Source organism: Salvia splendens, chromosome 17, assembly GCF_004379255.2.
Source record: "Salvia splendens isolate huo1 chromosome 17, SspV2, whole genome shotgun sequence".
Taxonomy (NCBI): domain Eukaryota; kingdom Viridiplantae; phylum Streptophyta; class Magnoliopsida; order Lamiales; family Lamiaceae; genus Salvia; species Salvia splendens.
The window spans coordinates 21999121-22013725 of NC_056048.1; the positions used below are offsets into that span (position 1 = coordinate 21999121).

The 14605-nt window shown below is 37.0% G+C and overlaps 1 protein-coding gene across 1 annotated transcript; it reads left to right on the plus strand.

Moving 5' to 3' along the window:
• The first annotated feature begins 10159 nt into the window (after positions 1-10159).
• On the plus strand, positions 10160-14062 carry LOC121774707 (probable linoleate 9S-lipoxygenase 5). The gene is made up of 8 exons (XM_042171579.1): positions 10160-10487; positions 10596-11138; positions 11233-11574; positions 11655-11740; positions 11885-11992; positions 12070-12374; positions 12458-12721; positions 12861-14062. The coding sequence occupies exons 1-8, from the start codon at positions 10292-10294 to the stop codon at positions 13612-13614; spliced, it is 2598 nt and encodes an 865-aa protein (XP_042027513.1). The 5' UTR covers positions 10160-10291; the 3' UTR covers positions 13615-14062.
• Positions 14063-14605: the final 543 nt, after the last annotated feature.

Below are 14605 nucleotides of genomic sequence, written 5' to 3' on the forward strand. Positions count from 1 at the left end.
ATTTATTATTTTTGTTTGATCACTTGATGCATTCAAAACTACCGATTTTATCTGTCCTTAAAGAATTGAGGAAACATTTTTTTTGTCTGCAATTTTTGCTAATGTATCAATTTTGGTCCATAAGTTTGAAAATATCTTTTAAGGTTCATTAATTTCGATATAATATCGTTTGAGCTATTTTTTCACTGTTTCAAACTTTTTTAGACGAAAATATCCCAAAACCCATAAAAGGGAATTTCGTCTATTTGATCTCTTTTCTTTGTTAAAATATTTAATTTATCTCTCTTAATTTTTTTTCCCTTTCTTTCTTTCTTCCTTCTTTTTTATTTTTTATTTTTGCTCCTTTCTTCCCCATTTTTCCTTCTCTCTTTTAATAAAGGGAAAAAAAGAGATAAATTAAATATTTTTATAATGAAAAGAGATTAATAGACTGAAAATGCGCTTCATGAACTTGAGGGTATTTTTCGCCCAAAAAAATTTGAAATATAAAAAAGTAACTTAAACGATATTATATCGAAGTTAATGGACCTCAAAAAATATTTCAAAATGTTACAGACCAAAATTGATATCTTAACAAAGGTCACGGACAAAAAAATGTTACCTCTAAAAAATTTAACTAATAATTAGTTGAATTAATGGATATTTTATTAGATGTTAAAGTTTTTTTTATTTGCAACAAAATGCTCAGCCAAATCTTTAAGAGTGAACTACAAAAATGGTCCATGAACTATGGGCTTATCTCGCCCATAGTCCCTAGACTTTATAAATATCGCCAGACATCCATGGACTAAGGGTTTATCTCGAAAATGGTCCCTTTTCACTATTTTCGGTCGAAAATACCCTTTTGGGGAGGTTTTGGGGGTTTTGGGCAATTTGGTCTGTTTACACTCTTAACATTTTAAATCTGATATTATTTCAGTTATGTACTAAATCTGATATTATTTCAAAATTATCATTCTTCTTCCCTTTTGTCATCCTTCACTTTGTTTCTTTATTTCAATATTAGATTTAATTTTATAAAATTAAATTTTAAATTTCAATTTTTAAATATCAATAAATTTGTTTAATTAAAACTATTAATTCATGGACACTATAAATATTGATTAAAACTATTAATTTTTGTTATTTAATATAATATTCAGCTGAATTGAAGAAGTACAGAAAAATAATATTAATCATGATGGAAAAAATAAGAGCTATTCTTTTTAACCTTCGTTCGGTTGTTATAATTGCTTATGATTGAATATTATGAAGTTGACTAAAAATTTGATCCTACTAAAAATTTTATATATGAGTATTTTTGTTGAAATTTTCTAGTAAATTTTGATTGTTTTCAAATTAATAAACGAAAATTGTATTAGTCTTACATTAGATGCATCAGAATAAATCGTGTTATATGATATATTTATGATTAAAGCTATTAAATATTGATTAAAACTAAGGCGTTGTCATAACTTATTGATTATATATTAGACACTATCAAATATTGATTATGACTATTAATTTTTGTTATTTAATAATTTTTATAATTAAAAAAAATTATTGATATTTAAAAATTAAAATTTAATTTTGTAAAATTAAATCTAATATTGAAATAAAGAAACAAAGTGAAGGATGATAAAAGAGAAGAAGAATGATAATTTTGAAATAATATCAGATTTAGTATATAACTGAAATAATATCAGATTTAAAATGTTAAAAGTGTAAAAAGACCAAATTGTCCAAACCCCCAAAAGGGTATTTTCGACTGAAAACAGTGAAAATGACCATTTTCGAGATAAACCCTTAGTCCAAGAATGTCTAACGATATTTTTAAAGTCCATGGACTATGGGTGAGTTAAACCCATAGTCCAGGAACCATTTTTGTAGTTGACTCGATCTTTAATACTTACTCTACATTATATATGTAACTTTTTCCACTGCAATAATAATTATGGCCTATCAAAACTTTAACCTTTTGATTAAAGATAAAATGTGTACGTCTTACTACATTTATCGTCGTATAATTTGAGAGCGACGATTTACTGGTTTTAGAAAAGCAAGAAGTACTATATTATTATGAAATTGAGCATGTAAGGAGATAAAATTAATAAATGAAAGGATAAAAGGATGTGATGAGATGCGATACAGATTTTATTATCGCAATTACTTGCGTTATGCTTATTTAATTAAGTATGGGAAATGCATGGGAACTTGCTGAGACAGCGTGGGAAATTGCAATTAATTACTAATATTGGAAGTATGGGAAATACAGAGATTGCGTGGTGGCCTTCATCTTTCAATAGTATAGCTGTTTTTAAGCCAAATATGTGAATCACAAAGGGTAATAATAATGTATTTATATTTTAATAATACCCGTCCCCATTTTATAGGTTTATTTTATCTATAAAATTAACAATTTTGTGTATTGTAAATTTCAATTTAGTACTAAATTGCAAATTAATCGACGTTAATTAATTTGTATATGTTGGTGTCCACGTTTACGGACCATGTTGGTGTCCACGTCATTTCTCGATCGCCCAACAACCGGGAAAACTCTAACTGCAAAAATTAGAAATTTTTTATATATTTGCAAATATAAAAATTTCTCTGATAGGGTACTCGATCTTGTGAATCTCATCAAGCATATCTCGTCCAACATATCTTCTTGATTTTATTTATTTAGCATATCTTCTATTTTCGTTAGTTATCTTTATTTATTCTCCATATCTTTTGTAATCTTTTATTTTAATTATGTTTCTTGATTAGCAAGACATATGTTAGGGTTTAGAATTCTATATAATAGAATTCTATCGTATTTTCATTCATTGAGAAATAAAGTATAAACTTGTTCTCATTCCCCGGTTCCGGCAGAAATCGCCCCCTAGCACCTCAACTAGGGTTTATCTTCCTTTTATTCTCGTTTCAAACGTGCGTGCTCAATCCCGATAGAACAAGGTTCTATCAATTGGTGCTTCCATTGTTTACTCTTCCTCCATCACATCAAATTCTATAGAACAAGGTTCTATCATTCTCTAATGATAATATGTCAAAAATACAAAATCTCAGTGTATGTGTTTGAGTATAATTAAGTTCGTTATATAGGTTTTAAGAGGTGTGATCCGTTGCTAACTTTTCATAAATTGCTAACTTGCTAACTCGTTAACATAGTGTATTAAAAATGTCAACACGATGATACTGAAATGTCAACATAAACTTAAGTTGATATTTTAATAGCAAGTTGGCAATTTAACAAAAGTTAGCATTATAACGCAACTGATTTGTAAACTACTCACTTATTAATACTAGCAGATTTCAATCATTTCATATCCTATAGCATTTGGACTTTGGAGCATGTAATGTACTCTCTATTACAAAAAAAAGAAGGATATTTCACTGTCCGTATATGTAGGTTAATTAATATAGTAGGTAGTTGAGAGTTGAGATAAGATTTGCCAAATTTATTATAAGATCCTCGGATAGCACGCTAGTTGAATCTTCTCTGACGTGCGGTAAATAAGACATTTTTAACACAAATTTTTAATGTTATAGAATGATTAAATAAAGAGAAAATAAAGTTAGAGAAAGAAAAAAAATAAAAAGAAAAAGTAGGAAAAATAATAAATTAAGAGAAATAGAATTTTTTTTTTCTAATAAAAAAATGCATCAAGTTAGTTGCAACAGACCAAAGAAGAATACGCCGCATTTACCGTAGGATGAAATGAGTATTTTTTTTATTTCCTATTTGTCTATCTACTATTGCATTAGGGCATCATTAACAGAACATTTGGCTAGGCGCCACACCGCGCGAAGGGGTACAATATGGTGCGACTCCCGTTGCTGGGGACTGGGGATAGTGTGGGATATGTTGCTATGTCGGTTGCAAATGTGATCCCGCATCAGCAAGAATTTCTTCTATAATTAGATTTGAATTTATATTATAAATAATTTATTTAATAGATTTTATATTTAAAATTTGATTTTTCAAATAAATTTTTTTTTGTATATTTAGTTTATAATTAATGTAATTTTTTAGAAAATTTAGTTTTTGATATTTGTAATTTTAAACTCAATTAATAGCAACATATTTTTTTTATGATTTTTAATGTAGTAACTTTGGTATTTATAATGTTATTCAATTTTATAAAGTGAATGATAACTAAAAAGTAGTAATAGGAAATGAAGATTCAATTATTGGTGTGAAGCTGGTATTCAAATTATTGGTGTTAGAGAGATATGAAGCAGGGATTCAAATTATTGGAGTTGGAGAAGGAAAGAGAGATAAAGTGGGGTAAGCGTTATAGTAAATGTTATATATTGAGGAGAATAGTAATGTGCGTGACAGTGATAGGAGTATAAGGGCACCCGCAACGCTGTGCCGTTGCGGTTCCTATGCCGTTCCGGCGGAACGGTTCCGCGGCGGCACCCGTTGCGGGATGCGTTCCGTCGCCGTTCCGTGCCGTCGCCATTCCTATGCCGTGCCGCGTTCCGTTCCGGAGGAACGCGGAACGGAACGTTCCGCCACGCGCCGAGGCGACTTGGCGGCCTCCCATTCGACGCGTGAAGCCCACTTGCTGCCCCGCGAGTGGGCTTCGTCCGGTGACGCAATAATTCATTTTTTTTAAATTAGAATTTAATAAATTTTTTTTTTTTGCAACGGTAATGAGACCGTTTTTTTATATCCGTTTTTTTATTTTTTTTTAATTTTTATTTTATTTATTTACTCGAAGTGGAGCGCATCCGTCTATACAAGAACGGTTATCTATTCGTGCAAGGACACGCGACTCTAGTGCCCACACCCAACTCCAACAGGATCTAATTGGGCACATTTGGGCAAATTTTGGCGGATGAAATTATTAAAATTGTGTACTTTTATTTTTTTAGGATTTTTATTGTGTGCTTTTTATTTTTTTAGGATTTTAATTGTGTGCTTTTTATTTTTTTAAGTTTAAGTTGTAATTTTTTTTAATGTTGTGTGTTTTTTAATAAAGTGTGTTTGTTTTTTAATAAAGTGTGTTTATTTAAATTGAATTGGGTTGGAAATAAAAAAAAATGAAATTGAATGAATAGTAATTTAAGGAACGGTTAAGGAACGGAGGGTTGCAGGTTCCGTTCCTTAGTTAAGGAATGGAGTAAAAAAGTACAGTGGGGCCCTCAAATAGTGGTTTAAGGAACGGTATAGGAACGGTATAGGAACAGCGTTGTGGATGGCCTAATGAAAGATATTCGTTGATGGCAGCCTTAATTAGGGGATCAGCCAATACCTAAATCTTATCATCATAAATCATACAAATATCGATGATTAATATTAATTCTTACTTAGTTCCAATATTAGAAATTGGTTAGTAATCTACGACTATGCTACTTCTCGAATTTGAATGCCTAAGTTTTAGTCCTCACTCAATCAATCGTACGTTCGTCTCCAATGATTAAGTTTTCTTAAGACACTTGAAAGTTAATATTCTCTCACCTAAAAATAGTAATCTTATTTATAAGAGTGAACTACATAAACCATCCCTGACGTTTCCATTTGTTTCACTCCAGACCCCTGACAAAAAAAATATCGTCACACGTCTCTAGCGTTTAACATAATCACATATCGTATATTTGTAGTCATTTTTCGGACTAAAATACCCTTATGTCTTGCAGGGCATTTCAGTCATTTTTACTCTGCACATGGCTGCATTTTTGCAGACATTAGCTCTGCACATGGCTGCACTTTTGTCAAATCATAGCATAATTGTTTGAGTTGATTTATTTGTTTTCACAAATACTATAAAAAATTTGTTAAGACTTTGAATTTGATACACAATTAATCAATAGATATTATAAATAAATATAATAAACCTGCACAAAAAATGTATTATACTCCCTTCTTACTGTGTCCGCCACTGTTTGCAAATATAAAAATTTCTCTAATGAAAATATGTCAAAAATACAAAATCTCAGTGTATGTGTTTGAGTATAATTAAGTTCGTTATATAGGTTGTAAGAGGTGTGATCCGTTGCTAACTTTTCTTAAATTGCTAACTTGCTAACTCATCAACATATTGTATTAAAAATGTCAACACGATGATAATGAAATGTCAACATAAACTTAAGTTGATATTTTAATAGTAAGTTAGCAATTTAAGAAAAGTTAGCATTATAACTCACCTAATTTGTAAACTACTCACTTATTAATACTAGCAGATTTCAATCATTTCATATCCTATAGCATTTGGACTTTGGAGCCTGTAATGTACTCTCTATTACAAAAAAAAGAAGGATATTTCACTGGCCGTATATGTAGGTTAATTAATATAGTAGCTAGTTGAGAGTTGAGATAAGATTTGCCAAATTTATGATAAGATCCTCGGATAGCACGCTAGTTGAATCTTCTCTGACGTGCGGTAAATAAGACAATTTTTAACACAAATTTTTAATGTTATAGAATGATTAAATAAAGAGAAAATAAAGTTAGAGAAAGAAAAAAAATAAAAAGAAAAAGTAGGAAAAATAATAAATTAAGAGAAATAGAATGTTTTTTTTTCTAATAAAAAAATGCATCAAGTTAGTTGCAACAGACCAAAGAAGAATACGCCGCATTTACCGTAGGATGAAATGAGTATTTTTTTATTTCCTATTTGTCTATCTACTATTGCATTAGGGCATCATTAACAGAACATTTGGCTAGGCGCCACACCGCGCGAAGGGGTACAATATGGTGCGACTCCCGTTGCTGGGGGAGTGCCGAGAATAGAGACAGGGAGGGGGATGGCACTGCGTGGGGACTGGGGATAGTGTGGGATATGTTGCTATGTCGGTTGCAAATGTGATCCCGCATCAGCAAGAATTTCTTCTATAATTAGATTTGAATTTATATTATAAATAATTTATTTAATAGATTTTATATTTAAAATTTGATTTTTCAAATAAATTTTTTTTGTATATTTAGTTTATAATTAATGTAATTTTGTAGAAAATTTAGTTTTTGATATTTGTAATTTTAAACTCAATTAATACCAACATATTTTTTATGATTTTTAATGTAGTAACTTTGGTATTTATAATGTTATTCAATTTTATAAAGTGAATGATAACTAAAAAGTAGTAATAGGAAATGAAGATTCAATTATTGGTGTGAAGCTGGTATTCAAATTATTGGTGTTAGAGAGATATGAAGCAGGGATTCAAATTATTGGAGTTGGAGAAGGAAAGAGAGATAAAGTGGGGTAAGCGTTATAGTAAATGTTATATATTGAGGAGAATAGTAATGTGCGTGACAGTGATAGGAGTATAATGAAAGATATTCGTTGATGGCAGCCTTAATTAGGGGATCAGCCAATACCTAAATCTTATCATCATAAATCATACAAATATCGATGATTAATATTAATTCTTACTTAGTTCCAATATTAGGCCATCCACTACGCGGCGCGCCACTGTCCCGCGTTCCGTCTCGATGGCAGCCTTAATTAGGGGATCAGCCAATACCTAAATCTTATCATCATAAATCATACAAATATCGATGATTAATATTAATTCTTACTTAGTTCCAATATTAGGCCATCCACTACGCGGCGCGCCACCGTCCCGCGTTCCGCCGCGGAGAGACGGAACGCTCGCGCGACGCGTTGCGGCACACTGACCCGTCCCGCGACCCGTCCCTGCGAGACAAGAGATGGGCTGTCTCGCCACGCGCCATGGCGACGTGGCGCGCCCCTGCACCATGCGTGACGCCCACTCGCCGGCCCGCGAGTAGGCGTCGTCACGCACTGACGCAATAAATCTTTTTTTTTTAAATTCGAATTTTTTAAAAAAAATTGTAAACGGTAAAATTACCGTTTATATTCGTTTTTTCTTTTTTTTTCAATTAATTTTTTTACTCTATAAATACTCCCAATTCATTCTCATTTCACACACAATTACACATCTATTCTTCTTAAATCATCTCAATTTCCTCTCCATTTTTTATCTAACATCTCATCACAAAATGTCCGGCGACGGCAACTCCGGCGGGTGGGATCTCAACGCGTTCGGCGATTGGGAGACCATGTACAACACACTGGGTGGTTCCGGTTCGGCGACGCCGGGCACCCAGGGTTCGGCGACGCCGGGGGGTTACCAACCACCCAATTTTGACGGATGCATATGCCCGTCCCTCCGCCCCGCGGTATTCGCAGGGATTATCCCAGATTCGGGAGGATTTTCCCGTTGAACCCACTCCGGGAGTAGGCCGAGGCGGGGGAGGTGGCCGAGGCGGTGGAAGCTGCAGGGCGGAAGCCCAGGCGGGCGAGGAGGAGGAGGAAGAAGAGGAAGAGGATGAGGATCTAGGCCGGCATCCGTACAGCAACAACGAAATGATGGCGGTGTACAACACCTGGATTTCCGTCTCGTACGATCCCATCGTCGGGAATCAACAATCCCAGAAGTGCTTCTGGGAAAAGGTCCTCGAGACTTACCACCAGATCAAGCAGAAAGGATCCCGCAAGCGCACATATCAAATGCTCCGCTCTCACTTTGACCGAGTCGACAGACAGGTCAAAAAATTCTGCGGCATCTACTCGACCGAAGCGGCGCACTACCAAAGCGGCGCCACGGGAGCCGACATTCTGAGGGCGGCTTTGCGCGTCTACAACTAGGACACCGGCAAACAATTCAAATTTGTTGATGTTTGGCTGGCCGTCAAGGATGAGGAACGGTGGGCCGGCGGTATCCGCTCTCAACCTCGAAGCGCACGAAGCACACGACGAGTGGCCAATACTCGTCTGGTGACACCGGTGAGGGCAGAGACGCACAAGAGACTGCCTCGCATGAGTTTGCGGGTACGGCCGGCGATGACGGGGGACCCAGCCGTGGGCGCCGTCGGCCGCAAGGGACGAAGGCGGCGAAAGCGGCTAGAGCGAGGAAGGGCCGAGGCGAATCAAGCCAGGCGGCCTCGGGATCGGGCTCGGGGGAGGCTTGAACACCCCTATGGCGGTGTACATGACCGCCACAATGGCGGACACTTCCCGCTTCTCGCCCTCCCAATACCAAGCCTGGTGGAACGGAATTGTGTATATGGCAACACAACTTGGCCTTCCGCCTCCTATTGCACCTCCACCGCCTTCAGGGGATGATTCGCCGGCGGAGTAGTTTTTTATTTTCTTTAAATTTGTATTTTAAATTATGCAACGTTTAATTTTTTAGGATTTTAATTGTGTGTTTTTTTTTATTTTTTTAAATTTCAAGTTGTAATTTTTTTTATGTTGTGTGTTTTTTAATGAAGTGTGTTTGTTTTAATTGAATTGAGTTGGAAATAAAAATAAAAAATGAAATTGAATGAATAGTAATTTAAGGGACGGTTTAAGGAACGGTTAAGGGATGGAGGGTTGCAGGTTCCGTCCCTTAGTTAAGGGATGGAGTAAAAAAGTACAGTGAGGCCCTCAAATAGTAGTTTAAGGGACGGTTAAGGAACGGTATAGAGACAGTGTAGTGGATGACCTTAGAAATTGGTTAGTAATCTACGACTGTGTTCCTTCTCGAATTTGAATGCCTAAGTTTTAGTCCTCACTTAATCAATCAATCAATCAATCGTACGGTCGTCTCCAATGATTAATTTTTCTTAAGACACTTGAAAGTTAATACTCTCTCACCAAAAAATGGTAATCTTATTTATAAAGGATACGAGTTTTCATATGAAATTTGTAAAGTAGTAAATATAATGATAAAAAGTGGGTAAATTAGATAAGGGAGAATAAAAGTAATAAAAATATTTTATAAATAGAAATGAAATTAATTTTGGTGGACGGACATAAAAAACCTTATTTATTTTTTTATAGATGCAGGGAGTCATATAAAAAAGTAAATAATTTTTTTATAAATAAAAATAAGAATAATTTTGATGAACGAACTAAAATGAAAAAATAGTCTATTTTTTTTATAGACATAGGGAGTAATATCAGAAAAATAATTAAAAAAAATTTCAGGAATAAAAATGAGATTAATTTTGAAAGACGAATCAAAATAAGAAAATAGACTATTTATTAGGGAAAGAAAGTAATATTTTTTTTTGAGGAATAAAGTGAGAGTATTATTTAAATAACTTTACAGTATAATAATGTTATAGGTTACTAAAATTATTAATCGCAGTTTTGAAAGCAGATAAGAGTCTTCGATGATTGACAAAAACATGAGTGAAGACCACCTCCTACCTATGTATAGAAAATATACGAAAATATGAAAAATGAGTTGTTTAAATACACTAGAGAGCATCTACTCGTGTCTATAAATACATTCCCTTTCCGATTTCTCTTCACTCATCCTTTATTTGTAGAACACTACTAGAGAGATGTTGAAAGGCTTAGTGAATACGTTGTCAGGGATAAATGGGGATGGGAAGAAGATTAAAGGAAAAGTAGTGTTGATGAATAAGAATGTTCTAGACTTCAACGACGTTGGGGGATCACTTCTCGATAATCTTCATGAATTGGTTGGTCAATCTGTAACTCTGCGTCTCATCAGCTCCGTCCATTCCGACTATGCAGGTGCTCTCTCTCTCTCTCTATGAATTTGATGTTTTTTTTAGCACGAGATTTAAGAAAAATTGATAGATGAAAATACGAAAGAATAAAGTTATTGCCTGAAATATATAGATGCAGGAAATAAGTTGAAGGGAAAAGTGGGAAAAGCGGCAGGGCTAGAAAGATGGATCACAACAATCCCATCTTTGAAACCGGGAGATTCAACATACGAGGTGACATTCGATTGGGATGAAGAGATCGGAATCCCAGGCGCATTCCTGATAAAGAACTCCCACTTCACTGAATTCTTCCTCAAAAGTCTAACTCTGGAGGGTGTCCCCGGCCACGAGCACGCCCCCATCCACTTCGTCTGCAACTCTTGGGTCTACCCTTCTAACAAGTACAAATCCGACCGCATCTTCTTTTATAATCAGGCCTATCTTCCCTCCCAAACTCCACCTCCACTAGTGCCATACAGAGAGGAGGAACTCCTCATCTTGCGAGGAGATGGAACCGGAGAGTTGAAGGAATGGGATCGAGTCTATGACTACGCTTATTACAATGATTTGGGAAATCCTGATATCAGTAAGGAGTCCGCCCGACCCGTTCTTGGTGGATCTTCCCAGTATCCTTATCCTCGTAGGGGGAGAACTGGCAGGCCTCCTACTCGCACAGGTAATGTAATTCCTTCTCAATATAAATAAACATGTATTATTATTATTGTGCAAGAAGAATACGGAATGATGGAGTTGGTCTTTGTGATATGTAGATCCCAACACTGAGAGTAGGATCCCACTGCTTATGAGCTTGGACATTTACGTTCCAAGAGACGAGCGCTTTGGCCATCTAAAGCAGTCTGATTTTCTTGGTTATGGCCTCAAATCCATTACCCAGTTCCTTCTGCCCACTCTCACGGACTTGTCTGCCACCATTAGCAACGAGTTCAAGAGCTTTGAAGACGTCCTTCAAATCTATGAGGGAGGATTTAAATTGCCGGAAGGGCCTCTCCTTGAGAACCTATTCAACAATGTCCCTTCAGAGCTGTTCAAGCAGATTCTTCCAAGTGATGATGAGGGCTTCTTCAAGTACCCAATGCCTGATATTATCAAAGGTATACCTTCATATCTGTTTCACCAACCAAAATCAGAAGTAGAATTTGTTTATATGACTAGTGTAAAAATGTGGTGGCAGCGGACAAAACTGCATGGAGGACTGATGAAGAGTTTGCTAGAGAGATGGTAGCAGGGAAGAACCCTGTCAATATTAGTCGTCTGCGGGTATATTCAAATCCCATCAATATCACTATAAGTCTATGATCAACTATGAATTTAGAATGAAGAAAAGAAATTCCTCAAATATGTTGCATTTGTATGATCTATTTGATGTTATCTCCTCAACATATGAAGTTGTTAAACTTGTAGGAGTTTCCTCCCATGAGCAATCTTGACACTCAACTATATGGGAACCAAAGTAGCAAGATAATATGGGATCATATCAAGAATGAAGTGGATGGGCTCACTCTTGAGAAGGTATTTATGGTTGTATCAATTTATAGTTGCATCAACATTACCATAGATGATATGAGATGATTCTAAGTTATCTGCAGGCGTTGGGAACAAACCGACTATTCATACTGAACCATCACGACTCGCTGATGCCGTATCTGAGGAGGATCAACAGCACCACAACAAAAATGTATGCCACAAGGACTCTGCTTTTCTTGCAGAACGACGGGAGTTTGAGGCCCTTGGCTATTGAGCTCAGCCTCCCACATCCAGATGGGGATGAACACGGAGCTGTGAGTCAGGTTTACACTCCCACACAAGACGGCGTTGAGGGTTCAATTTGGCAGTTGGCCAAGGTCTATGTTGGAGTCAGTGATTCTGGACTTCATGAGCTCATCAGTCATTGGTAACTTTGATACCATCTTCACTAGCATACAACTTTTTGTCGATATAAAGATGTGGTGGTTATATATGGTTATTTAAGTGCAGGTTGAATACTCATGCTGCAATAGAGCCGGTGGTGATTGCAACGAACAGACAGCTGAGTGTGATGCATCCCATTCATAAGATTTTGTATCCTCACTTCCGCGACACGATGAACATCAATGCTTTGGCACGACAGGTCTTGGTCAGTGCTGGAGGAATTATTGAAGAGATCATCTTCCCTGGTCGATACGCCATTGAGCTATCTTCCTTCATCTACAAGGACTGGAATTTCCCCGACCAGGCACTCCCGGCTGATCTAATCAAAAGGTAGTAACCAAACACTATCATTATTCAAATTCTTGTGCCCATTTGGTTTGTTTGTATTAGCGATTGGTTATTTATCAATAATTAGAATTCTTCGTGGTTATATTTAGCTGATTTATGATATGATATGTATACTCTGCAGAGGCATGGCTGTGGAAGATCCAAAATCCCCACACGGAATCCGCTTGGTTATGGAGGACTATCCATACGCAGTGGACGGCCTCAAAATCTGGTCGGCTATAAACACATGGGTGGATGACTACTGCAATGTGTACTATCCTTCTGACGAGGCTGTGATAGAAGACACTGAGCTACAATCATGGTGGAAGGAGATTCGGGAGAAGGGGCACGGTGACAAGAAGAATGCCCCGTGGTGGCCTAAAATGCATACCCGCAAGGACCTCATAGACTGTTGCACCATCATAATTTGGACTGCATCTGCGCTCCATGCAGCGATCAACTTCGGGCAGTACCCCTATGGAGGGTACATGCCCAACCACCCCACCGTGAGCCGACAGCTCATGCCCGAGCCTGGCAGCAAGGACTATGAGTTGTTGAAGACTGACCCTGACAAAGTGTTCTTGAAAACCATTATGTCGAGGCTGCAGATGTTGCTAGGTGTTGCCGTGATCGAGATCTTGTCGAGACATGCCTCAGATGAGATATATCTCGGGCAGAGGGATACCCCGGTATGGACCAAGGATGAAGAGGCGCTGGCGGCGTTTGAGAAGTTTGGGAAGGAGTTGGGTGGGGTGGAAAAGGAGATCGTGGAGATGAATGGTGATGGGAAGTGGAAGAACAGAGTTGGGCCTGCCAAGCTGCCTTATACCTTGTTGTATCCAACAAGTGAGGAGGGATTAACGGGTAGAGGGATTCCTAATAGTACCTCTATTTGATATCTTTTATTTAGTTTCACTCGTGCTAGTCTGGGATTTCTTCTTGTTGTCACTTGTTATATAAATGGATTCCAGATCCAGCAAGTATTGTAATTTCATGTAACTTTGTTCTCGTCACGCCTTGTGATACGGACTCGACGGAGAGCAGCCGTGGATCACTGTCACAGCCCCGATCACAGTCATCACCTCTACTTACATAGCCGTCATCGAACGCAGGCCGACCGCAAAGGACGTGAGGTCCACCCAAGAGATATGGAGACAATTTCGTTATTTTATGTAATTTTATTTCCTTTTGAGTCGAGCACAATTAGAAGCTCCTTTCTGGGTTTTCTTGACGGTTCTTTCCCGGATCGTATTTGGTGTCGAACCGCCTAGGGTCCTATATATATATATATATATCTTGTTACGTTCATTATGAAATAATGAAAGAATTAGAATAAATCTCTTATTCTTTCTCTTTTACTTTTCACACAAACTGTGAAACTCTTAACACTAAATACTCCAAATCGCCTCCCATAGCCCGACTTGGTCGACCTCTCGCCCGCTATCATACCAGATTACGTACGACAGAAGATACGAACGTGTATCATTAATGCTTCATCGTGTTCTCAACCCCCACCCACCATGCCCCCAATAACTGAACCGTCGTCATCTTCTGGAGACGAGCTTTCAAATCGGATGGCGGAGATCTTTGACGTGCTTGCTGGCCTAACGTTTGTGCTCAACACTATGAATAAGGTTCTGGCGGACACGAGGGCTAATCAGGTCACTTTCCGAGCGGCCGTCCGTGATCACATTGGAATGAACACACCCACAATATTGACGAACGGATGAAGAACGATACTGGTGAAGGCAACGTCGACCGCAATAGCCACATCTGCGACCAACCTCCTAACAGAGAGAACACAAAGGATTGGATCGACTGAATCAAGACATACTTCGATTATCATGACATGCCTGCCATGGTACGTCTATAATTGGTTAGAATGCT